Consider the following 23,381-nt stretch of genomic DNA (forward strand, 5'->3'; position numbering starts at 1 on the left):
AGAGATACACAACACAAGCTCTGTTGAATCCAACGAGTGACTCCCCCTCTCCTTTTCCCGGTCCTGGAACAAAAGGACTTTCCTATTCCCCCCAGAGGGAATGCAAAATCAGGCTAGCCAATTCAACACACCAAAACCCGATCTCCCCTGATTTCTTCCTCCCACCAATTCCCTGGTGATACAGACTCAATTTCCCTGAAGTAAGAAAAAACTCCAACAGTCTTAAAAGAAAGCTTTATATAAAAAAGAAAGAAAAAATACAAATGGTCTCTCTGTATTAAGATGACGAATACAGGGTCATTGCTTAAAAGAATATTGAATAAACACCTTATTCAAAAAGAATACAAATCAAAGCACTCCAGCACTTATATTCATGCAAATACCAAAGAAAAGAAACCATAGAACTTACTATCTGATCTCTTTGTCCTTACACTTAGAACAGAAGACTAAAAGTTAGAAACTACTTCTCCAAAGCTCAGAGAAAGCAGCCAGACAGAAAAAAAAAGACCTCAGTACCCCAATTCCCTCCCCCAAAGTTGAAAAAATCCGGTTTCCTGATTGGTCCTGGTCAGGTGCTTCAGGTGAAAGAGACATTAACCCTTAGCTATCTGTTTATGACAGGGGTTGGTACTCGGGATAGACACAGGGGCCGTTGGCATGGTGGATGGACATGGGGTTGGTACTCGGGATGGACATGGGGGGGTTGTACTTGTACGGGGCAGACTCGGGGGGTTGGTACTGGGGATGGACGGGGGGTTGGTACTCTGGATGGACACAGGGGCCCTTGGCAGTGGGGATGGACATTGGGGGGTGTTGGTACTGGATGGACACGGGGGGGTTGGTACTGTAGCGGGGCAGACTCGGGGGTGTTGGTACTCAGGATGGACACGGGGGGCCATTGGCAGCGGGGATGGACTCGGGGGGGTTGGTACTGGGGATGGACATGGGGGGGGTTGGTACTGTAGCGGGGCAGACTCGGGGGGTTGGTACTCGGGATGGACACGGGGGAGTTGGTACTCGGGATGGACATGGGGGGTGGTACTGTACGGGGGAAGACTCGTGGGTGTTGGTACTCGGGATGGACACGGGGGCCGTTGGCAGTGGGGATGGACACGGGTGGGTTGGTACTGTAGCGGGGGCAGACTCGGGGGTGTTGGTACTCGGGATGGACATGGGGGGGTTGGTACTGTAGCGGGGGCACACTCGGGGGGGGTTGGTACTCGGGATGGACACGGGGGGGTTGGTACTGTAGCGGGGGCAGACTCGGGGTGTTGGTACTGGGGATGGACATAGGGGGGTTGGTACTGTAGCGGGGGCAGACTCGGGGGTGTTGGTACTCGGGATGGACATGGGCGTTGGCAGCGGGGATGGACAGGGGGGTTGGTACTCGGGATGGACACGGGGCCATTGGCAATGGGGATGGACACGGGGTTGGTACTGTAGCGGGGGCAGACTCGGGGTGTTGGTACTCGGGGATGGACATGGGGGGTTGGTACGTAGCGGGGGCAGACTCGGGGGTCTTGGTACTCTGGATGGACACGGGGGGGTTGGTACTGTAGCGGGGGCAGACTCGGGGGTGTTGGTACTCTGGATGGATACAGGGGCCCTTGGCATGGGGATGGACATGGGGGGTGTTGGTACTGGGATGGACATGGGGGGGTTGTACTGTAGCGGGGGCAGACTCGGGGGTCTTGGTACTCTGGATGGACCCAGGGACCTTTGGCAGCGGGGCTGGACACGGGGGGGTTGGTACTGTAGCGGGCAGCTCGGGGGTGTTGGTACTCTGGATGGACACAGGGGCCCTTGGCAGTGGGATGGACATTGGGGGTTGTTCTACTAGGTGACATGGGGGGGTTGGTACTGTAGCGGGGGCAGACTCGGGGGTGTTGGTACTGGGGATGGACATGGGGGGGTTGGTACTGTAGCGGGGGCAGATTCGGGGTGTTGGCAATGGGGATGGACATGGGGGGGTTGGTACTGTAGCGGGGGCAGACTCGGGGGTGTTGGTACTCTGGATGGACACGCGGGCCATTGGCAGCGGGGATGGACATGGGGGGTTGGTACTCGGGATGGACATGGGGGGGGTTGGTACTGTAGCGGGGGCAGACTCGGGGGTCTTGGTACTCTGGATGGACACGGGGGACGTTGGCAGCGGGATGGACACGGGGGGGGTTGGTACTGTAGCGGGGGCAGACTCGGGGTGTGGTACTCTGGATGGACACGGGGGCCATTGGCAGCGGGGATGGACATGGGGAGGTTGGTACTGTAGCGGGGGCAGACTCGGGGATTGGTACTCTGGATGGACACAGGGGCCCTTGGCAGTGGGGATGAACATGGGGGGGGTGTTGGTACTCGGAAAGGACATGGGGGGGTTGGTACTGTAGCGGGGGCAGACTCGGGGGTGTTGGTACTGGGGATGGACACAGGGGGGTTGGTACTCGGGATGGACACGGGGGGGTTGGTACTGTAGCGGGGGCAGACTCGGGGGGGTTGGTACTCGGGATGGACACGGGGGGGTTGGTACTGTAGCGGGGCAGACTCGGGGTGTTGGTACTCTGGATGGACACGCGGGCCATTGGCAGCGGGGATGACATGGGGGGGTTGGTACTCGGATGGACATGGGGTTGGGTACTGTAGCGGGGGCAGACTCGGGGTCTTGGTACTCTCTGGATGGACACGGGGGACGTTGGCAGCGGGGCTGGACACGGGGGGGGTTGGTACTGTAGCGGGGCAGACTCGGGGGTGTTGGTACTCTGGATGGACACGGGGGCCATTGGCAGCGGGATGGACATGGGGAGGTTGACTGTAGCAGGGGCTGACTCGGGGATGTTGGTACTGGGATCGACATGGGGGGCCGTTGGCAATGGGGATGGACACGGGGGCATTGGCAGCGGGGATGGACGCGAGGGGGTGTTGGCAATGGAGATGGACAAGGGGGCATTGGCAGTGGGGATGGACGCGAGGGGTGTTGGCAATGGGGATGGACAAGGTGGGCATTGGCAGTGGGGATGGACGCGAGGGGGTTGGCATGGGGATGGACAAGGGGGGCATTGGCAGTGGGGGATGGACGCGGGGGGGTTGGCAATGGGGATGGACGTGGGGGTTGGTACTGTAGCAGGGGCAGACTCGGGGGTGTTGGTACTCTGGATGGACACGGGGTCATTGGCAGCGGGGATGGACATGGGGGGTATTGGCAATGGAGATGGACATGGGGGGGTGCTGGCAATGGCGATGGACATGGGGAGGTTGGTACTGTAACAGGGGCAGACTCGGGGGTGTTGGTACTCTGGATGGACACGGGGTCATTGGCAGTGACGATGGACATGGGGGGGTTGGTACTGTGGATGGACATGGGGGGGTTGGTACTGTAGCGAGGGCAGACTCGGGGGTGTTGGTACTCTGGATGGACACGGGGGCCGTTGGCAATGGGGACGGACATGGGGGGGGTCTTGGTACTCTGGATGGACTATTGGCAGTGAGGATAGACATGCGGGGGTGTTGGTACTGGGGATGGTCATGGGGGGGTTGGTACTGTAGCGAGGGCAGACTCGGGGGTGTTGGTACTCTGGATGGACACGGGGTCATTGGCAGTGGGGATGGACATGGGGGGCGTTGGCAGCGGGGATGGACATGGGGGGGTGTTGGCACTGGAGATGGACATGGGGCGTTGGTACTGTAGCGGGGGCAGACTCGGGGTGTTGGTACTCTCTGGATGGACACGGGGGGCGTTGGCAATGGGGATGGACACGGGGGGTTGGTACTGTAGTGGGGGCATACTCGGGGTGTTGGTACTCTGGATGGACATGGGGGGCTTGGCAATGGGGATGGACATGGGGGGGTGTTGGTACCTGGATGGACACGGGCCGTTGGCAGCGGGGTGGACACAGGGGCCGTTGGCAGTGGGGATGGACATGGGGGGTTGGTACTCGGGATGGACATGGGGGGGTTGGTACTGTAGCGGGGGCAGACTCGGGGTGTTGGTACTGGGGATGGACACGGGGGGCCCTTGGCAGCGGGGATGGACATGGGGCGGTTGGTACTCGGGATGGACGAGGGGGGGTTGGTACTGTAGCGGGGGCAGACTCGGGGGTCTTGGTACTCTGGATGGACACAGGGGCCGTTGGCAGCGGGGATGGACTGGGGGTTGGTACTCGGTGGACTGGGGGGTTGTACTGTAGCAGGGCACTCGGGGGTCTTGGTACTCTGGATGGACACAGGGGCCGTTGGCAGTGGGGATGGACATGGGGGGTTGGTACTCTGGATGGACAATGTGGTTGGTACTGAGCGGGGACTCGGGTGTTGGCAATGGGGATGCACATGGGGGGGTGTTGGTACTCGGGAGGACACAGGGGCCGTTGGCAGGGGGATGGACTGGGGGGTGGGTACTGTAGCGGGGGCAGACTCGGGTATTGGTACTCTGAATGGACAGGGGCCCTTGGCAGTGGGATGGACACGGGGGTTGGTACTCGGGATGCACAATGGGGGGTTTGGTACTGTAGCGGGGGCAGACTCGGGGGTGTTGGTACTCCGGATGGACACAGGGGCCGTTGGCAGGGGGGATGGACATGGGGGGATTGGTAGTGGGGATGGACATGGGGGGATTGGTACTCGGGATGGACATGGGGGGTTGGTACTGTAGCGGGGGCAGTCTCGGGGGTGTTGGTACTGTAGTGGGGGCAGACTCGGGGGTTGGTACTGTAGTGGGGGCAGACTCGGGGGGTTGGTACTCGGGATGGACATGGGGGGGTTGGTACTCGGGGACATGGGGGGCGTTGGCAATGGGATGGACATGGGGTGTTGGTACTCGGGATGGACACGGGGCCGTTGGCAGTGGGGATGACACGATGGGTTGGTTCTAGGGATGGACATGGGGGGTTGGTACTGTAGTGGGGGCAGACTCGGGGGTGTTGCTACTAGGGATGGACATGGGGGGGTTGGTACTGTAGCGGGGGCAGACTCGGGGGTGTTGGTACTGGGGATGGACATGGGGGTGTTGGTACTGTAGCGGGGCAGACTCTGGGGTGTTGGTACTCGGAATGGACATGGGGGTGTTGGTACTGTAGCGGGGCAGACTCTGGGGTGTTGGTACTCGGGATGGACATGGGGGGGTGGTACTGTAGCGGGGGCAGACTCGGGGGTGTTGGTACTGAGGAATGGACATGGGGGGTGTTGGTACTGTAGCAGGGCAGACTCGGGTTGTTGGCACTGGGGATGGACATGGGGGTTGTTGGTACTGTAGCGGGGCAGACTCTGGGGTGTTGGTACTCGGAATGGACATGGGGGGCGTTGGCAATGGGGTTGGACCTGGAGGGTGTTGGTACTCGGGATGGACACGGGGGGCCATTGGCAGTGAGGATGGACATGAGGGGGTGTTGGTACTGGGGATGGTCATGGGGGGGTTGGTACTCGGGATGGACATGGGGGGTTGGTACTGTAGCGGGGGCAGACTCGGGGGTGTTGGTACTGGGGATGGACATGGCGGGGGTTGGTACTGTAGCGGGGCAGACTCTGGGGTGTTGGTACTCAGAATGGACATGGGGGGCGTTGGCAATGGGGTTGGACCTGGAGGGTGTTGGTACTCGGGATGGACACGGGGGGCCATTGGCAGTGAGGATGGACATGGGGGGGTTGGTACTGTAGCGAGGGCAGACTCGGGGGTGTTGGTACTCTGGATGGACACGGGGTCATTGGCAGTGGGGATGGACACGGGGGCAATTGGCAATGGGGATGGACATGTGGTTTTGGTACTCTGGATGGAAACGGGGGGCCATTGGCAGTGAGGGACCCGGGGGCGTTGGCAGTGGGGATGACACGGGGGCTGCTGGCAGTGGGATGGACATGGGGGGTGTTGCACTGGGGACACGGGGGGGTTGTACTGTAGCGGGGCAGACTCGGGGTGTTGGTACTCTGGATGGACATGGGGGGTGTTGGCAATGGAGATGGACATGGGTGGGTGTTGGTACTCGGGATGGACACACGGGCCGTTGGCAGTGGGGATGGACATGGGGGGTTGGTACTCGGGATGGACATGGGGGGTTGGTACTGTAGCGAGGGCAGACTCGGTGGTGTTGGTACTCTGGATGGACATGGGGGCTATTGGCAGCGGGGATGGACATGGGGGGGGTGGTACTGTAGCGGGGCAGACTCGGGGGTCTTTGGTTCTCTGGATGGACACAGCGGCCGTTGGTAGTGGGGATGGACATGGGGGGGTTGGTACTCTGGATGGACAATGGGGGCAGACTCGGGGGTGTTGGCAATGGGGATGCACATGGGGGCGTGTTGGTACTCGGGATAGACACAGGGGCCGTTGGCAGCGGAGATGGACATGAGGAGGTTGGTACTGTAGCGGGGGCAGACTCGGGGGTGTTGGTACTCTGGATGGACACAGGGGCCGTTGGCAGTGGGGATGGACATGGGGGGGTTGGTATTGGGGATGGACATGGGGGGTTGGTACTCGGGATGGACATGGGGGGTTGGTACTGTAGCGGGGGCAGACTCGGGGGTGTTGGTACTCGGGATGGACACAGGGGCCGTTGGCAGTGGGGATGGACATGGGGGGGGTTGGTACTCGGGATGGACACGGGGGGGCATTGGCAATGGGGATGGACACGGGGGGGTTGGTACTGTAGCGGGGGCAGACTCGGGGGTCTTGGTACTCTGGATGGACACGGGGGTGTTGGTACTTGGGATGGACATGGGGGGGTTGGTACTGGGGATCGACATGGGGGGGTTGGTACTGTAGCGGGGGCAGACATGGGGGGGGTTGGTACTCGGGATGGACACGGGAGTGTTGGTACTCGGGATGGACACGGGGGGGTTGGTACCATAGCGGGGGCGGACTCTGGGGTGTTGGTACTCGGGATGGACATGGGGGGGTTGGTACTTGGGATGGACATGGGGGGGTTGGTATTGGGGATGGACATGGGGGGGTTGGTACGTAGCGGGGGCAGACTCGGGGGGTTGGTACTGGGGATGGACATGGGGGGGTTGGTACTTGGGATGGACATGGGGGGGGTTGGTACTGTAGCGGGGGGCAGACTCGGGGGGTTGGTACTGGGGATGGACATGGGGGGGTTGGTACTCGGGAAGGACACGGGAGTGTTGGTACTGGGGATGGACACGGGGGGGGTTGGTACCGTAGCGGGGGCAGACTCTGGGGTGTTGGTACTCGGGATGGACATGGGGGGGTTGGTACTTGGGATGGACATGGGGGGGTTGGTATTGGGGATGGACATGGGGGGGTTGGTACTCTGGATGGACATGGGGGGGCTGGTACTGTAGCGGGGGCAGACTCTGGGGGGTTGGTACTCGGGTTGGACACGGGGGGGTTGGTACTCGGGATGGACATGGGGGGGCTGGTACTGTAGCGGGGGCAGACTCTGGGGGGTTGGTACTTGGGATGGACACGGAGGGGTTGGTACTGGGGATGGATACGGGGGGGTTGGTACTGTAGCGGGGGCAGACTCGGGGTGTTGGTACTCGGGGATGGACGAGGGGGGGTTGGTACTCGGGATGGACACGGGGGGGTTGGTACTGTAGCGGGGGCAGACTCGGGGGTGTTGGTACTGGGGATGGACATGGGGGGGTTGGTACTCGGGATGGACACGGGGGGGTTGGTACTGTAGCGGGGGCAGACTCGGGGGGGTTGGTACTCGGGATGGACACGGGGGGGGTTGGTACTCGGGATGGACACGGGGGGCCCTTGGCAGTGGGGATGGACATGGGGGGGTTGGTACTTGGGATGGACATGGGGGGGTTGGTACTGTAGCGGGGGCAGACTCGGGGGGGTTGGTACTCGGGATGGACATGGGGGGGTTGGTACTCGGGGATGGACACGGGGGGGTTGGTACTCGGGATGGACACGTGGCCGTTGGCAGCGGGGATGGACACGGGGGGGTTGGTACTCGGGATTGACACGGGGGGGTTGGTACTGTAGCGGGGGCAGACTCGGGGGGGTTGGTACTCGGGATGGACATTGGGGGTTGGTACTCGGGATGGACACGGGGGGGTTGGTACTGGGGATGGACACGGGGGGGTTGGTACTCGGGATGGACACGGGGGCCGTTGGCAGTGGGGATGGACACGGGGCCGTTGGCAGTGGGGATGGACTCGGGTGTTGGTACTCGGGATGGACACGGGGCCGTTGGCAGTGGGGATGGACATGGGGGGGGTTGGTACTCGGGATGGACACGTGGCCGTTGGCAGCAGGGATGGACACGGGGGGCCGTTGGCAGTGGGGATGGACACGGGGGGGGTTGGTACTGGGGATGGACACGGGGGGGTTGGTACTGTAGCGGGGGGCAGACTCTGGGGGGTTGGTACTCGGGATGGACACGGGGGGGGTTGGTACTGTAGCGGGGGCAGACTCGGGGGTGTTGGTACTCGGGATGGACACGGGTGGGTTGGTACTCGGGATGGACATGGGGGGGTTGGTACTCGGGATGGACATGGGGGGGTTGGTACTGTAGCGGGGACAGACTCGGGGGTGTTGGTACTCGGGATGGACATGGGGGGGTTGGTACTGTAGCGGGGCAGACTCGGGGGTGTTGGTACTCGGGATGGACACGTGGCCGTTGGCAGTGGGGATGGACATGGGGGTGTTGGTACTGTAGCGGGGCAGACTCGGGGGTGTTGGTACTCTGGATGGACACGCGGGCCATTGGCAATGGGGATGGACACGGGGGGGTTGGTACTCGGGATGGACACGGGGGGGTTGGTACTGTAGCGGGGGCAGACTCGGGGGTGTTGGTACTCGGGATGGACGGGGGGGTTGGTACTCGGGATGGACATGGGGGGGTTGGTACTGTAGCGGGGGCAGACTCGGGGGGGGTTGGTACTCGGGATGGACATGGGGGGGGTTGGTACTCGGGATGGACATGGGGGGGTTGGTACTGTAGCGGGGGGCAGACTCTGTGGGGTTGGTACTCGGGATGGACACGGGTGGGTTGGTACTGTAGCGGGGGCAGACTCGGGGGTGTTGGTACTCGGGATGGACATGGGGGGGTTGGTACTCGGGATGGACATGGGGGGGGTTGGTACTGTAGCGGGGGCAGACTCGGGGGTGTTGGTACTCGGGATGGACATGGGGGGGTTGGTACTGTAGCGGGGCAGACTCGGGGGTGTTGGTACTCGGGATGGACACGTGGCCGTTGGCAGTGGGGATGGACATGGGGGGGTTGGTACTGTAGCGGGGGCAGACTCGGGGGTGTTGGTACTCTGGATGGACACGCGGGCCATTGGCAATGGGGATGGACACGGGGGGGGTTGGTACTCGGGATGGACATGGGGGGGGTGGTACTGTAGCGGGGGCAGACTCGGGGGGGTTGGTACTCTGGATGGACACGCGGGCCATTGGCAATGGGGATGGACACGGGGGGGGTTGGTACTCGGGATGGACATGGGGGGTTGGTACTGTAGCGGGGGCAGACTCGGGGGGTGTTGGTACTCTGGATGGACACGCGGGCCATTGGCAATGGGGATGGATACGGGGGGGGTTGGTACTCGGGGATGGACATGGGGGGGTTGGTACTGTAGCGGGGGCAGACTCGGGGGGGTTGGTACTCTGGATGGACACGCGGGCCATTGGCAATGGGGATGGACACGGGGGGGGTTGGTACTCAGGATGGACATGGGGGGGTTGGTACTGTAGCGGGGGCAGACTCGGGGGGGTTGGTACTCGGGATGGACATGGGGGGGTTGGTACTCGGGATGGACATGGGGGGGTTGGTACTGTAGTGGGGGCAGACTCGGGGGGGTTGGTACTCGGGATGGACTCGGGGGTGTTGGTACTCGGGATGGACATGGGGGGGTTGGTACTTGGGATGGACACGTGGCCGTTGGCAGTGGGGATGGACACGGGGCCGTTGGCAGTGGGGATGGACACGGGGGGGTTGGTACTCGGGATGGACACGGGGGGGGTTGGTACTGTAGCGGGGGCAGACTCGGGGGTGTTGGTACTCGGGATGGACACGGGGGGGTTGGTACTGTAGCGGGGATGGACACGGGGGGGTTGGTACTCGGGGATGGACGAGGGGGGGGTTGGTACTCGGGATGGACATGGGGGGGTTGGTACTGTAGCGGGGATGGACACGGGGGGGTTGGTACTCGGGATGGACACGGGGGGGTTGGTACTCGGGATGGACACGGGGGGCCCTTGGCAGCGGGGATGGACATGGGGGAGCCTTCGGGGGGGGCGTTAGTATGGGGGGGCCGTTGGCACCGGCTTTGACTGGCGATTGACACGGGCCGGGAGCATTGACACGAGCTCCCCTGGAAGCAGCTCTAGTGAGCGAGAGAATTTACCTCAGTGAAAATTTAGCGGGAAAGCCACCCTGTCCCTCTGATTGGTCGCGCTGGATGGGCGGGAATGGCTATCATTGGCTGTGCGCGCTGTGAAGTCATCAGTCACTGGGCCAGGTTGTGGGGGTCTTCCGCAAAGTTAGACTCTGGAATACCACGTGGTTCGTTCTCCTACTATGTGGACCCTGATTGGTTGGGAGCTGAGGCGAGAGAGCGGTTGGGTCTCTCAGTCTCCTGGTTGGAGAGATCCCGCTGATTGGCCGGAGCCGCCGGAGCGTCCCAGTCTCCAGGGCTGAGGGAAGATCCCCACGTGGAACCTGGATCCGGTGATTGGCTGGAGCACTAGAACAGGTGCGTCTTCCATTGGTAGAAGCACCATAGGGCAGTTATAAAGGCAGAGGGCTGCGGCCAGACCCCGCCTCACTCTGCAGGGCGTGGGCGGGAGGGGCTTGCGCTAGCAACAGCTGCGCGTGGCAACGCCGTTAATTAATAGCATCTTAATTGTCTTCATTCATTAACATCAGCCTTAATTGTCTAGCCTAATTAGCTAATTACCATCGCCTCCAGTTTCTATTGGACTAATTAGTTCATGAATAACACACCTAATTATTCATTGGATTAATTAGCTAATTAACAGCGCCTCTATTTGTCCATTGTATTAATTCATTCATTAGCAGCACCTCTGATTGTTCATTGGACTAATTAATTCATTAATAAGGTCTCATTGTCGATTGGACTAATTAGTTGATTGACAGTGCCTCCAATTATTTTTACTAATTAATGAATAGCACCTCTAATTGGCCACTGGACTAATTTGTTAATAGTTTAAACTGTACACTCCTAATTAGTTAATTAAGAGCACCTCTAGCTGTACAATTTCAATAAATATTTCCTTCTCTCAACAGTATCTCACTTCTCTCTCCACTTCTAATTGTTCGTTCCCTAGTTAATTAGTATTGCTGTTAATTGTTCTTCATAATCACTAAGTTATTTTCACTGGTTACTAATAATATTGCTGTTAATAGGTAGGCTTTTTCATTAATTTACTAATATCACTCTTACTTTTCCTGTTCCCCAGCTTTATTGAAAGCAACTTTAATTGTTCATTGCCCTAATTAATGTATTAAAAAGTATTAGTTCCTCGACATCATTAACTGATTAGCAGCACAGTTAATTGTCCAAATTCCCAATTAATTTATTCATATCACTGTTACTTTCTATTGTTCTTAATTGTACGTCACTAATGTATTAATAGTACCAATAATTACACATCTCCTTAATTCATGTATTTGTAGTATCCCTTTCCAGTGTTATTACTCTTATTAATAGCATTGGTAAATGTTCTCTGTCGTTAATCTTTTTTTTGACATCACGGTTAATTAGTTGGCTCCTCATTAAGAGAGAGATTCAAATCTGCTTCCAATTGCCCATGTGATTTTTAACACTACGTCCTCCTCCTTTTTAATTAACTTAATTAAGCAACAGCATTACTAATTCATATCATGATTAATTAGAGTTTGCCCTTTATTAGACAAGGAAATCCACATCTGATTTCTCTTCACCAGCCTCATTTTAACCCTATATCCTCATCCCTCTAATTAACACTCATCATTCATTTTTAATATCCTAATTAATTGCTTCAGAGTTAAATGCCAAATTCCCTTCCCCATGGCAGGTTTATCCCCAGCATCAATTTAAAAATAACCAAAGCTCCCCTGTTAATATTTAACATGTTTCTTCCTCTCATCAACTGACCTAATTAATCCCAACTGTTAATTATTTTTTAAATAAAAAGTAATCGATTTGTGTCACCCAGTAGGTTTTAAAATTTTGACTCTTCAGGCAAAATATTTAGCTATCTTCATTAGCTGCTAACAAGTTGATTTTATTTAATTACTCTGCCTCTGAATTTTGTCTTGTTTCAACGGTGGAACAAAAAAACTGTTTTCCACCCCCCACCCCCCAAAAACCAAAAAGTTTATAGGGTTTATTAAGGCATCACACAATTTGCAATATTTTGGGGTCCCACTGACTCTATAAGATTCCTGGGGTGCTGCAGAATCCAGGATATTTGAGGGTTCAGCTGAAGCTATAGAGTTTTTCAGGGTCCTATTGACTTTGTAGGATTTGTGAACATCCCATTTCAGTAGTGGAGGAGCCTCATACAGGGTTGCGGGGTGTTTGAAGAGGCTGTTTTGGGGATCCCCTTAGCTCCCCCAGCCCAGCACCACCATGTTCTACTACCCCAATGTCCTGCAGCGCCATACAGGCCGCTTTGCCACCATCTGGTAATGCCCTCATGCCATGATCTGGTCAAGGGGGAATACAGGGAGGTGTATATTCTGGGGATCCAGGTGGGTTGATTGAGGGGATCTGGGGCAGAAGAACCCACCACCTTCGTTTTAACCCCCTTCTCCCTCATATCAGGCTGGCAGCCACGGGTGGCACCAAGCTGGTGAAGAGGGAATATTTGAAAGTTAATGTGCCGCAAACATGGTGGGTGTCATGGTGAGAGGGAGGGAGGGGGGAAACATGGATGTGGGCGGGAGGAGATCGGATGGATGGAGCCGGGAATGAAGGGCAGGAGGGATGGACAAGGGTAGGATCTAGAGGATGGGTGAGAGAAAGAGGGATGGATGGAGAGAATGGAGGGAGGGAGAGATGGATGGATGGATGGGGATGGACAGAGAGATTAAGAGGAGGGTGGATGGGGTAGATGAAGGGATGAAGAGGAGGGTGTATGGAGAAATGGAAGGAGGGATGAAGATGGTGGATGGATGGGGTAGATGGAGGGATGAAGGGGACGGTGGAGGAAAGGAAGAAGGGATGAAGATGGTAGATGGATGGGACAGATGAAGGGATGAAGAGGAGGGTGATGGAGGAATGGAAGGAGGGATGAAGAGAGTGGATGGATGGGGTAGATGGAGGGATGAAGAGGACGGTGGAGGAAAGGAAGGAGGGATGAAGATGGTAGATGGATGGGACAGATGAAGGGATGAAGAGGAGGGTGATGGAGGAATGGAAGGAGGGATGAAGAGAGTGGATGAAGGGATGAAGAGGACGATGGAGGAATGGAAGGAGGGATGAAGAGGGTGGATGGAGGGATGAAGAGGACGATGGAGGAATGGAAGGAGGGATGAAGAGGGTGGATGGAGGGATGAAGAGGAGGGTGGATGGAAGAATGGAAGGAGGGATGAAGATGGTAGATGGATAGAGGGATGAAGAGGACGGTAGAGGAAAGGAAGGATGAAGATGATGGAGAGATGAAGAGGAAGATGGATAGAAGCACTGACTCTCTCTCTCGTTCCCCCCATCGGCACGGGTCGGCGCAGCGAAGAAATCCTGTCCTACATTCTGGTGCAGGCCCCGCCGCCCACGCCCTCCGCCCCCCGGCCCCGCTTCTCCCTCTATCTCTCTGCCCAACTGCAGTATGGGGTGGTGCGGGTCTACAGCCGACAGTGCCACTACCTCATCGGTGAGTGCCCCCCTCCAAACCACCATGCCAGCTGGCCCCACCGCCTCCATTCCCCAGTCAGCCCAGCGAAAGGGTTGGAAGGGCATGTTGGAATGGAGAGACAGCTGGAGTGACGTTGTCAAGGCAACAACTCTCAACTGAGGGGGGACATGCCCCCCAGAGGAGTCCCACTCCAATTTCAAGGCCCCTGCTCCCACTTCTCACTCCCTTGGTGAGACACCTCTCACTAAGTGACAGAGTTTGGGGAACAACCCCTCGGACTCACTCATTTCCACACACTTCCCTCCAAAAAATATTTAAATTTGCTGAAAAGTTCCAAAAATCAATTTCTCATCCAACTCTAGCCTCATCCTGAAATTGTTGTGAAACTGGTTTACCTAAATAGGTGTATGGAATGGCGAGGTGACTGACGCAGATTCAGGCAGCCAGAGCTGCACTCAGCAATGGCCCCAATGGAGTTTGGGGTGCGATACTGAAGCGGTTTAGCTGAAGGGGGTGTAGATGCCCTTAATTCACTTCCAACTGAGCCTCGGTTGGGTTTAGGAACCGGTTTAAAACACCATGTAGACAAGCCCTGGGGGTGGTCTAGATTTGTCCCTCTGCTGCGTATCCCCTCCAACCCCTGATCTCACCCCCACCATCTAGACGAACTCCAGGTCCTCCAACCTCCCACCCCCTGCCTGCCCCCAGAAGAGATCCAGCCCCCCCAATCTCACCCCACTCCCTGCCTGCCCCGCAGAGATCCAGCCCCCTATCTCACCCACAACCCCTGCCTGCCCCCCAGAGGAGATCCAGCCCCTCATCTCACCCGAACCCCCTGCCTGCCCCCCGAGAGGAGATCCAGCCCCCTATCTCACCCCCACCCCCTGCCTGCCCCCCCAGAGGAGATCCAGCCCCCCATCTCACCCCCACCCCCTGCCTGCCCCACCAGAGGAGATCCAGCCCTCCCATCTCACCCCCACCCCCTGCCTGCCCCCCAGAGGAGATCCAGCACACCTTGGAGCGTCTAAGCCGGGCCCAGCAGCAGATCCGCATCGACATGGGGGACCTTGAACAGTGAGTCATGGGGAGGGGTCTGGGGCCCCCCATAACTCCTGGGACACTCCTGAACCCCCACAGCACCTAGGATATGCCTGTAACCCCTCTCCCAGGTAGGGGCATCAGTATGGAGGTGGGAGGCCAATTGGCAAGGGAGAGGCATGGGGGGAGCATAGCAGTGGTGAGGGGGTCAGTACGGAGGAGGAGATTAGTGGAGAGGGAGTAGAGGGAGGGGGGGCTCAGTAGCGGGTTGGGGGATCAATGGGAGGTAGGAAAAGGTCCTGGTGAGATTGTGGGGACCAGTTCAGGGGACGGGGGGTGCTTTGGGGGGAGGCAGGAGGGCTGTGGGGGGGCTCAGCGGGGCTGTGAGGGGAGTGGAGGGCTTTGCGGGGGTCACTCTCTCTCTCTCTGGGCTCTGACCCCCATTTACCCCCAGGCCGGGGCTGCTGCTTCCCGACAACCTGTTATTGATGGAGGCCCTGGAAGATGCGCCTGATCCCTTCTTCGGGGCGATGGAACCACCGCTGCCCAGCCCCACTGACATCCCACAGGTACCCCCATACTCCGACTATCCAGCCCCACTGACATCCCACAGGTACCCCCATACTCCAACTGTCCAGACCCACTGACATCCCAGAGGTATCCCCATACTCCGACTGTCCAGCCCCACTGACATCCCACAGGTACCCCCATACTCCGACTGTCCAGCCCCACTGACATCCCACAGGTATCCCCATACTCTGACTATCCAGCCCAACTGACATCCCACAGGTACCCCCATACTCCAACTATCCAGCCCCACTGACATCCCGCAGGTACTCCTCATACCCCTGCTGCCCAGCCCCACTGACATCCCACAGGTACCCCCATACTCCGACTGTCCAGACCCACTGACATCCCACAGGTACCCCCATACTCCGACTGTCCAGCCCCACTGACATCCCACAGGTACCCCCATACTCCGACTGTCCAGCCCCACTGACATCCCACAGGTACCCCCCATACCCCAACCGTCCAGCCGCACTGACATCACACAGGTACCCCCATACTCCGACTATCCAGCCCAACTGACATCCCACAGGTACCCCTCATACCCCTGCTGCCCAGCCCCACTGACATCCCACAGGTACCCCCATACTCCGACTATCCAGCCCAACTGACATCCCGCAGGTACCCCTCATACCCCTGCTGCCCAGACCCACTGACATCCCACAGGTACCCCCATACTCCGACTATCCAGTCCCACTGACATCCCACAGGTACCCCCATACTCCGACTGTCCAGACCCACTGACATCCCACAGGTACCCCCATACTCCGACTATCCAGCCCCACTGACATCCCGCAGGTACCCCCATACTCCGACTATCCAGCCCAACTGACATCCCGCAGGTACCCCTCATACCCCTGCTGCCCAGCCCCACTGACATCCCACAGGTACCCCCATACTCCGACTATCCAGCCCCACTGACATCCCACAGGTACCCCCATACTCCAACTGTCCAGACCCACTGACATCCCAGAGGTATCCCCATACTCCGACTGTCCAGCCCCACTGACATCCCACAGGTACCCCCATACTCCGACTGTCCAGCCCCACTGACATCCCACAGGTATCCCCATACTCTGACTATCCAGCCCAACTGACATCCCACAGGTACCCCCATACTCCAACTATCCAGCCCCACTGACATCCCGCAGGTACTCCTCATACCCCTGCTGCCCAGACCCACTAACATCCCACAGGTACCCCCATACTCCGACTGTTCAGACCCACTGACATCCCACAGGTACCCCCATACTCCGACTGTCCAGCCCCACTGACATCCCACAGGTACCCCCATACTCCGACTGTCCAGCCCCACTGACATCCCACAGGTACCCCCCATACCCCAACCGTCCAGCCGCACTGACATCACACAGGTACCCCCATACTCCGACTATCCAGCCCAACTGACATCCCGCAGGTACCCCTCATACCCCTGCTGCCCAGACCCACTGACATCCCACAGGTACCCCCATACTCCGACTGTCCAGACCCACTGACATCCCACAGGTATCCCCATACTCTGACTGTCCAGCCCAACTGACATCCCACAGGTACCCCCATACTCCGACTATCCAGCCCCACTGACATCCCACAGGTACCCCCATACTCCGACTATCCAGCCCAACTGACATCCCGCAGGTACCCCTCGTACCCCTGCTGCCCAGCCCCACTGACATCCCACAGGTACCATCCATACGCCAACCGTCCAGCCCCACTGACATCACACTGGTACCCCCCATACTCCAACTGTCTAGCCCCACTGACATCCCACAGGTACCCCCCATACCCCAACTGTCCAGCCCCACTGACATCCCACAGGTACCCCCCATACCCCGACTGTCCAGCCCCACTGACATCCCACAGGTACCCCCATACTCCTACTGTCCAGCCCCACTGACATCCCAGAGGTACCCCTCGTACCCCTGCTGCCCAGCCCCACTGACAACCTACAGGTATCCCCCATACCCTAACTGTCCAGCCCCACTGACATCCCAGAGGTACCCCCATACTCCGACTGTCCAGGCCCACTGACATCCCACAGGTATCCCCCGTGTCTCTGCTGCCCATGCCCCCATCCCACAGCAACAGCAATGATGCCCCCCCATCCAGTCTCCCCCTCCTTTGTGACTATCTCCAGGCCTCCCCTCTGGGGTCATGGGGGGATAGGGCTGACCTGTGACATTGCTTCTCCCCCAGATTCGACATATTCTGGAGGCTCCCACCCCACCAGAGAGACCAGCACCATCCCCCCGGCGCAGGAGGGCAGGTGAGTCAGTGGGTTGTGGGGCGGGGGTATGGTATGGATGGAGTCCCAGTAGAACCCGTATCCTGCTCTAACCAGTAACCACAGCTTCCCAGTATACCCAGTAACCACAGCTTCCCAGCATCACCAGTAACCACAGAATCCCTGTATAACCAGTAACCACCATGTCCCAGCATCACCAGTAACCACAGAATCCCAGTATAACCAGTAACCGCCGTCTCCCAGTATAACCAGTAACCACAGAATCCCTGTATAACCAGTAACCACTATGTCCCAGCATTACCAGTAACCACAGAATCCCAGTATAACCAGTAACCGCAGTCTCCCAGTATAACCAGGACATTCTGGCTTCCCAGTGTAGCTGGTGATGTTGGCATTCTGGCATGACCAGTGTAACCTAGCAATACCAGTATCCCAGTGCAGCTGGCGTCCCAGTGTAACCAGTATACCCACTGTCCCAGTATAACCAGTAAAGCCCAGGGCTCCCGCATATCTGATGTAAACAGTGGCCCAGTATAACCCCAGTAAAGCCATTTTACTGTACCCGGTGTCCCAGTCCCAGCCCTAGTCCCAGTTCATCCCAGTGTAACCAGTAACCCCAGGCTCGCCCAGCCCAGCTAGTCTCCCTGGTCCCCCAAACTCTCCTTTCTAATTCCCCCAAGATCTGGTCTGATGTCATTGCCCCCCCCCCTTCCATTTCCCCAGGGCTCTGCAGGGGTGGGTGGGAATCAGGGTGGGAGTTAAGCCCCAGCTCACTCCCTCTCTCACCCCACCCAGAAGCGCCCCCCATCACGGTTGTGTCCCCCGAAATCATCACCATGAAGGAGGTGGAGCCCATCATGCTGCTGGAAATCGAGGTGGGGGGGTAACCATGGGGGCTGGAATCTGGGTGGAAATGTGGGGGAATCTCGGGATTATGGGGGTGTGGGATGAGGGGCAGCCTAGGGGAACCAGGCTTTAGGGGGCTGGGATCGCAGCGTAGGGTTATGGGGGATATGGGATGGGGGACATATCCATAATGTGACACCCCCTTTCTCCCACCACACAGGGCGAGCGCGAACTCCCAGAGATCACGGCACGCGAGATCGACCTGCTGGCCGAGCAGGAGGACCTTGTCCTGCCCCCTGCCCCCCCCAGGAGACGGCCCATGGAAGGTGGGGGGGGCCACAGGGATCCTGGGGGAGGGGGGACAAGGGGCTCATCCCACAACCCCAGGCCCATCTCACGCCTCCGTCTCCCCTCCAGAGCTGGAAGAGGAGATGAGAGCTCGGGAGGCCGAGATCACAGCCAGACTATCACCCCCAACCCGGTAAGGGGGCAAACGTGGGGCATCCCCTCTAGGGTGCACCAGCCCCAGGGTGGGGTTGGGTTGGCTGGAGGGCTGGGTCCTTTCCCCTTTAGTGGGCACTGGGGTGGGGCTGGTCAGGGATGGGGAATGCGGCCTTTCCCCACTAGGGGGTGTCAGGGTGGGGCTGGCAGGGGGTGGGGAATGGGGCCTTTCCCCACTAGGGGGCGCCGGGGTGGGGCTGGCCGGGGCAGGGAATGGGGCCTTTCCCTTCTAGGGGGCGCCAGGGTGCGGCTGGCTGGGGGTGGGGAATGGGGCCTTTCCCCTTTAAGGGGTGTCGGGGTGGGGCTGGCTGGGGGTGGGAAATGGGGCATGGGCCCTTTCCCCTCTAGGGGGCGATGGGATGGGGCTGGCCGGGGGCGGGGAATGGGGCCTTTCCCCTCTAGGGGGTGTCGGGGTGGGGCTGGATGGGGGTGGGGAATAGGGCACAGGCCCTTTCCCCTCTAGGGGGCTCCGGGGTGGGGCTGGCAGGGGGTGGGGAATGGGGCCTTTCCCCTCTAGGGGGCGCTGCGCTGGGGCTGGCCGGGGGTGGGGAATGGGGACCGGGCCCTTTCCCCTCTAGGGGGCGCTGGGCTGGCGCTGGCCGGGGGCGGGGAATGGGGACCGGGCCCTTTCCCCTCTAGGGGGCGCTGCGCTGGGGCTGGCCGGGGGCGGGGAATGGGGACCGGGCCCTTTCCCCTCTAGGGGGCGCTGCGCTGGCGCTGGCCGGGGGCGGGAAATGGGGCACAGGCCCTTTCCCCTCTAGGGGGCGCTGCGCTGGGGCTGGCCGGGGGCGGGGAATGGGGACCGGGCCCTTTCCCCTCTAGGGGGCGCTGCGCTGGCGCTGGCCGGGGGCGGGAAATGGGGCACAGGCCCTTTCCCCTCTAGGGGGCGCTGCGCTGGCGCTGGCCGGGGGCGGGGAATGGGGCACAGGCCCTTTCCCCTCTAGGGGGCGCTGCGCTGGCGCTGGCCGGGGGCGGGGAATGGGGCACAGGCCCTTTCCCCTCTAGGGGGCGCTGCGCTGGCGCTGGCCGGGGGCGGGGAATGGGGCACAGGCCCTTTCCCCTCTAGGGGGCGCTGCGCTGGCGCTGGCCGGGGGGCGGGGAATGGGGCACAGGCCCTTTCCCCTCTAGGGGGCGCTGGGCTGGGGCTGGCCAGGGGCAGGGAGTGGGGCCTTTCCCCTCTAGGGGGCGCTGGGATGGGGCTGGCCGGGGGCGGGGAATGGGGACCGGGCCCTTTCCCCTCTAGGGGGCGCCAGGGTGCGGCGGGGCGGGGAATGGGGACCGGGCTCTGACCGTCTCCCCACAGGGTGGGTGAGGAGCCCCCAGCCGAGGTGGAGACCCCCATCCTGCCCGAGGAGCTGGCCCGGCTGCTGAAGGAGGAGCTGCCCCCGCCCCCCGGTGCGTGTGGGGTATGGGGGGGAGGGTCGAAGGGCCTGGGGGTCTCCAGCCTCTAACCCTTGCTCTGGGTTCTGCCCCACAGAGCTGAGCCCCCCGAGGGAGCCAGGGCTGCCACCCCCTCCCCCCTCCCCAGCTGTGACCCCAAGGGTGGAGCGCCCCCCAGTCAGCCCGAAGGTAAGTAGGGGGCCTGGGCCAGCCGATGGCCTGTCCTGGGCAGGGCGCCCGTGACTCACCCGTGCCCCCCTGCGCCCCACAGCTGGAGCTGGCCGTGTACGAGCCGGCCCCACCGCGCGCCCCCCGGCGCCCGCCCCGCTTCCTGGACGAGGTGACCCAGATCCCGCGGGACCAGTTCAACAAACAGATCCTGGATGTGCGGGCCCAGTGCCAGCCCCTGGTGAGTGCCAGCCCCCCGCTTGGAGTCCCGGTCCCCTGGTGAGTGCCAGCCCCCCGCTTGGAGTCCCGGTCCCCCGGTAAGTGCCAGCCCCCTGCTTGGAGTCCCGGCCCCCTGGCGAATCCCAGGCCCCCTGGTAAGTGCCAGCCCCCCGCTTGGAGTCCCGGTCCTCTGGTAAGTGCCAGCCCCCTGCTTGGAGTCCCGGTCCCCTGGTGAGTGCCAGCCCCCCGCTTGGAGTCCCGGTCCCCCGGTAAGTGCCAGCCCCCTGCTTGGAGTCCCGGCCCCCTGGCGAATCCCTGGCCCCCTGGTAAGTGCCAGCCCCCTGCTTGGAGTCCCGGCCCCCTGGCGAGTGCTGGCCCCCTGGCAAATCCCAGGCCCCCTGGTAAGTGCCAGCCCCCTGCTTGGAGTCCCGGCCCCCTGGCGAGTGCTGGCCCCCTGGCGAATCCCAGGCCCCCTGGTGAGTGCCAGCCCCCCGCTTGGAGTCCCGGTCCCCCGGTGAGTGCCAGCCCCCCGCTTGGAGTCCCAGCCCCCCGTCGAGTCCCAGTCCCCCCAGTTGGAGTCGCAGTCCCCCTGGTGAATGCCAGCCCCCCATTGAGTCCCAGTCCCCCTTGTGAGTTCCAGCCCCCTGTCGAGTCCCAGTCCCCCTGGTTGGAGTCCCAGTCCCCCCAGTTGGAGTCGCAGTCCCCCTGGTGATTGCCAGCCCCCCATTGAGTCCCAGTCCCCCTGGTGAGTTCCAGCCCCCCATCGAGTCCCAGTCCCCCCAGTTGGAGTCCCAGTCCCCCCGGTGAGTGCCAGCCCCCCGTCAAGTCCCAGTCCCCCTGGTGAGTTCCAGCCCCCCGTCGAGTCCCAGTCCCCCCAGTTGGAGTCCCAGTCCCCCCAGTGAGTGCCAGCCCCCCGTCGAGTCCCAGTCCCCCAGTTGGAGTCCCAGTCCCCCTGGTGAGTCCCAGTCCCCCATCGAGTCCCAGTCCCCCTGGTGAGTGTCAGCCACTCTGAGTCCCAGCCCCTGTGGTAAGTGCCGGCCCCTGGTGAGTGCCAGCCCCCCAGTTGGAGTCCCAGCCCCCTGGCGAGTGCCAGCCCCCGGTTGGAGTCCTGGCCCCCCGGTGAGTCCTGGCCCCTCGGCGAGTCCCGGCCCCCTGCTGAGTGCCAGCCCCACGGTTGGAGTCCTGATTCCCCAGCGAGTGCCAGCCCCCCGGTGAGTCCCAGCCCCCCAGTGAGTGCCAGTCCCCCTGGTAAGTGACAGCCACCCTGAGTCCCAGCCCTCCGGCAAGTCTGAGCCCCCTGGTTGCAGTCCCAGCCCCCCGGCGAGTGCTGGCCCTCCGACGAGTCCCAGCCCCCCTGGTGAGTCCCAGCCCCCCAATTGGAGTCCTGGCTGCCCGGCGAGTGCCAGTCTCCCTGGTGAATGCCAGCCCCACAGTTGGAGTCCTGACCCACTGGCGAGTCCCAGACCCCCTGGCAAGTCCCGGCCCCCTGGTGAGTGCCAACCCCTCCGCTTGGAGTCCCGGCCCCCCAGCGAGTGCTGCCCCAGGCCAGCAAGTCCCACGCCCCCTGGCAAGTCCCAGTCCCCCTGGTGAGTGCCAGCACCCCAGTAGGAATCCCAGTCCCCTGGCGAGTGCTGGCCCCCCTGATGAGTCCCAGCCCCCCGGTGAGTGCCAGTCCCCCGTTGAGTCCCGGTCCCCCTGATTGGAGTCCCAGTCCCCCTGGTGAGTGTCAGCCCCTAGTAAGTGCCAGCCACCCCAGGTCCCAGCCCCCCCTGTGAGTGCCAGCCCCCCAGAGTCCCAGCCCCCCGAGTGAGTGCCAGCCCCCCCGAGTCCCAGCTGCCCTCAGTGAGTGCCATCCCCCCGAGTACCAGCCCCCCAGTGAGTGCCAGTCCCCCTGGTGAGTGCCAGCCCCCCCGAGTCCCAGCCCCCCTAGTGAGTGTCAGCCCTCGGGCACGAACCACTAACTCCCACTCTCCTCCCTGAACTGGGAGAGAACCCAGGCGTCCTGGCTCCCAGCCCCCACACTCCGTCTATCTGTGCTCCAGGTGATGGTGGAGGTGCCAGCCCGGCAGCGGCGGACCCCAGCGGAGCTGCTAAGAGCCCCCACGTATGGTGAGTGCCCCCCCTACTCCCTCGGTCCCTGCACTGGGTCCCTACCCCCCTCACCCTGTCTGTGCCCCCCAGGCTGGCTGCCCCCCGAGCTGCACGCCCTGTGGCAGCGCTGCGCCGTCCTGCAGCCCGTGGACTACGCGGAACTCCGGGCCGAGGAGGAGAGAAAAGAAGAGCCAGTCAGCGAAGTGGAGGTACCTGGGGCCCCCTGGCAGCCCCCCCACTCTATCCCCTGGACTCCACTGGCCTCCCAGAGCCAGGGAGAGAACCCAGGAGTCCGGACTCCCAGTTCCCCTCCCTGGCTCTATTCTCTAGCCCCCACTCTCCTCCCAGAGCCGAGGAGAGAACCCAGGAGTCCGGGCTCCAGCCCCCCCTCCCTGGCTCTGTTCCCTAGCCCCTACTCTCCTCCCAGAGCCGGGGAGAGAACCCAGGAGTCCGGGCTCCACCCCACCTCTTCCCTGGCTCTATTCCCTAGCCCCCACTCTCCTCCCAGAGCCGGGGAGAGAACCCAGGAGTCCGGGCTCCAGCCCCCGCTCCCTGGCTCTATTCCCTATC

At 60.9% G+C, this 23,381-nt stretch overlaps 1 protein-coding gene across 1 annotated transcript in view; it reads left to right on the forward strand.

Annotated features, from left to right (window-relative positions):
• The first annotated feature begins 10,182 nt into the window (after window positions 1–10,182).
• The window catches only part of REC8 (REC8 meiotic recombination protein), a 15,263-nt gene continuing 2,064 nt past the window's right edge, over window positions 10,183–23,381 (forward strand). The window contains exons 1-14 of the mRNA XM_030542899.1: window positions 10,183–12,587; window positions 12,727–12,795; window positions 13,632–13,774; window positions 14,755–14,830; window positions 15,249–15,363; window positions 17,558–17,627; window positions 18,402–18,481; window positions 18,673–18,778; window positions 18,870–18,933; window positions 20,257–20,348; window positions 20,431–20,522; window positions 20,605–20,742; window positions 22,763–22,829; window positions 22,902–23,020. Coding sequence (XP_030398759.1) covers window positions 12,532–12,587; window positions 12,727–12,795; window positions 13,632–13,774; window positions 14,755–14,830; window positions 15,249–15,363; window positions 17,558–17,627; window positions 18,402–18,481; window positions 18,673–18,778; window positions 18,870–18,933; window positions 20,257–20,348; window positions 20,431–20,522; window positions 20,605–20,742; window positions 22,763–22,829; window positions 22,902–23,020 — 1,287 coding nt within the window. The 5' untranslated portion in view covers window positions 10,183–12,531. The remainder of the gene's footprint in view (window positions 12,588–12,726; window positions 12,796–13,631; window positions 13,775–14,754; window positions 14,831–15,248; window positions 15,364–17,557; window positions 17,628–18,401; window positions 18,482–18,672; window positions 18,779–18,869; window positions 18,934–20,256; window positions 20,349–20,430; window positions 20,523–20,604; window positions 20,743–22,762; window positions 22,830–22,901; window positions 23,021–23,381) is intronic.

This window comes from Gopherus evgoodei, unplaced genomic scaffold (assembly GCF_007399415.2).
Source record: "Gopherus evgoodei ecotype Sinaloan lineage unplaced genomic scaffold, rGopEvg1_v1.p scaffold_171_arrow_ctg1, whole genome shotgun sequence".
Lineage (NCBI taxonomy): Eukaryota > Metazoa > Chordata > Testudines > Testudinidae > Gopherus > Gopherus evgoodei.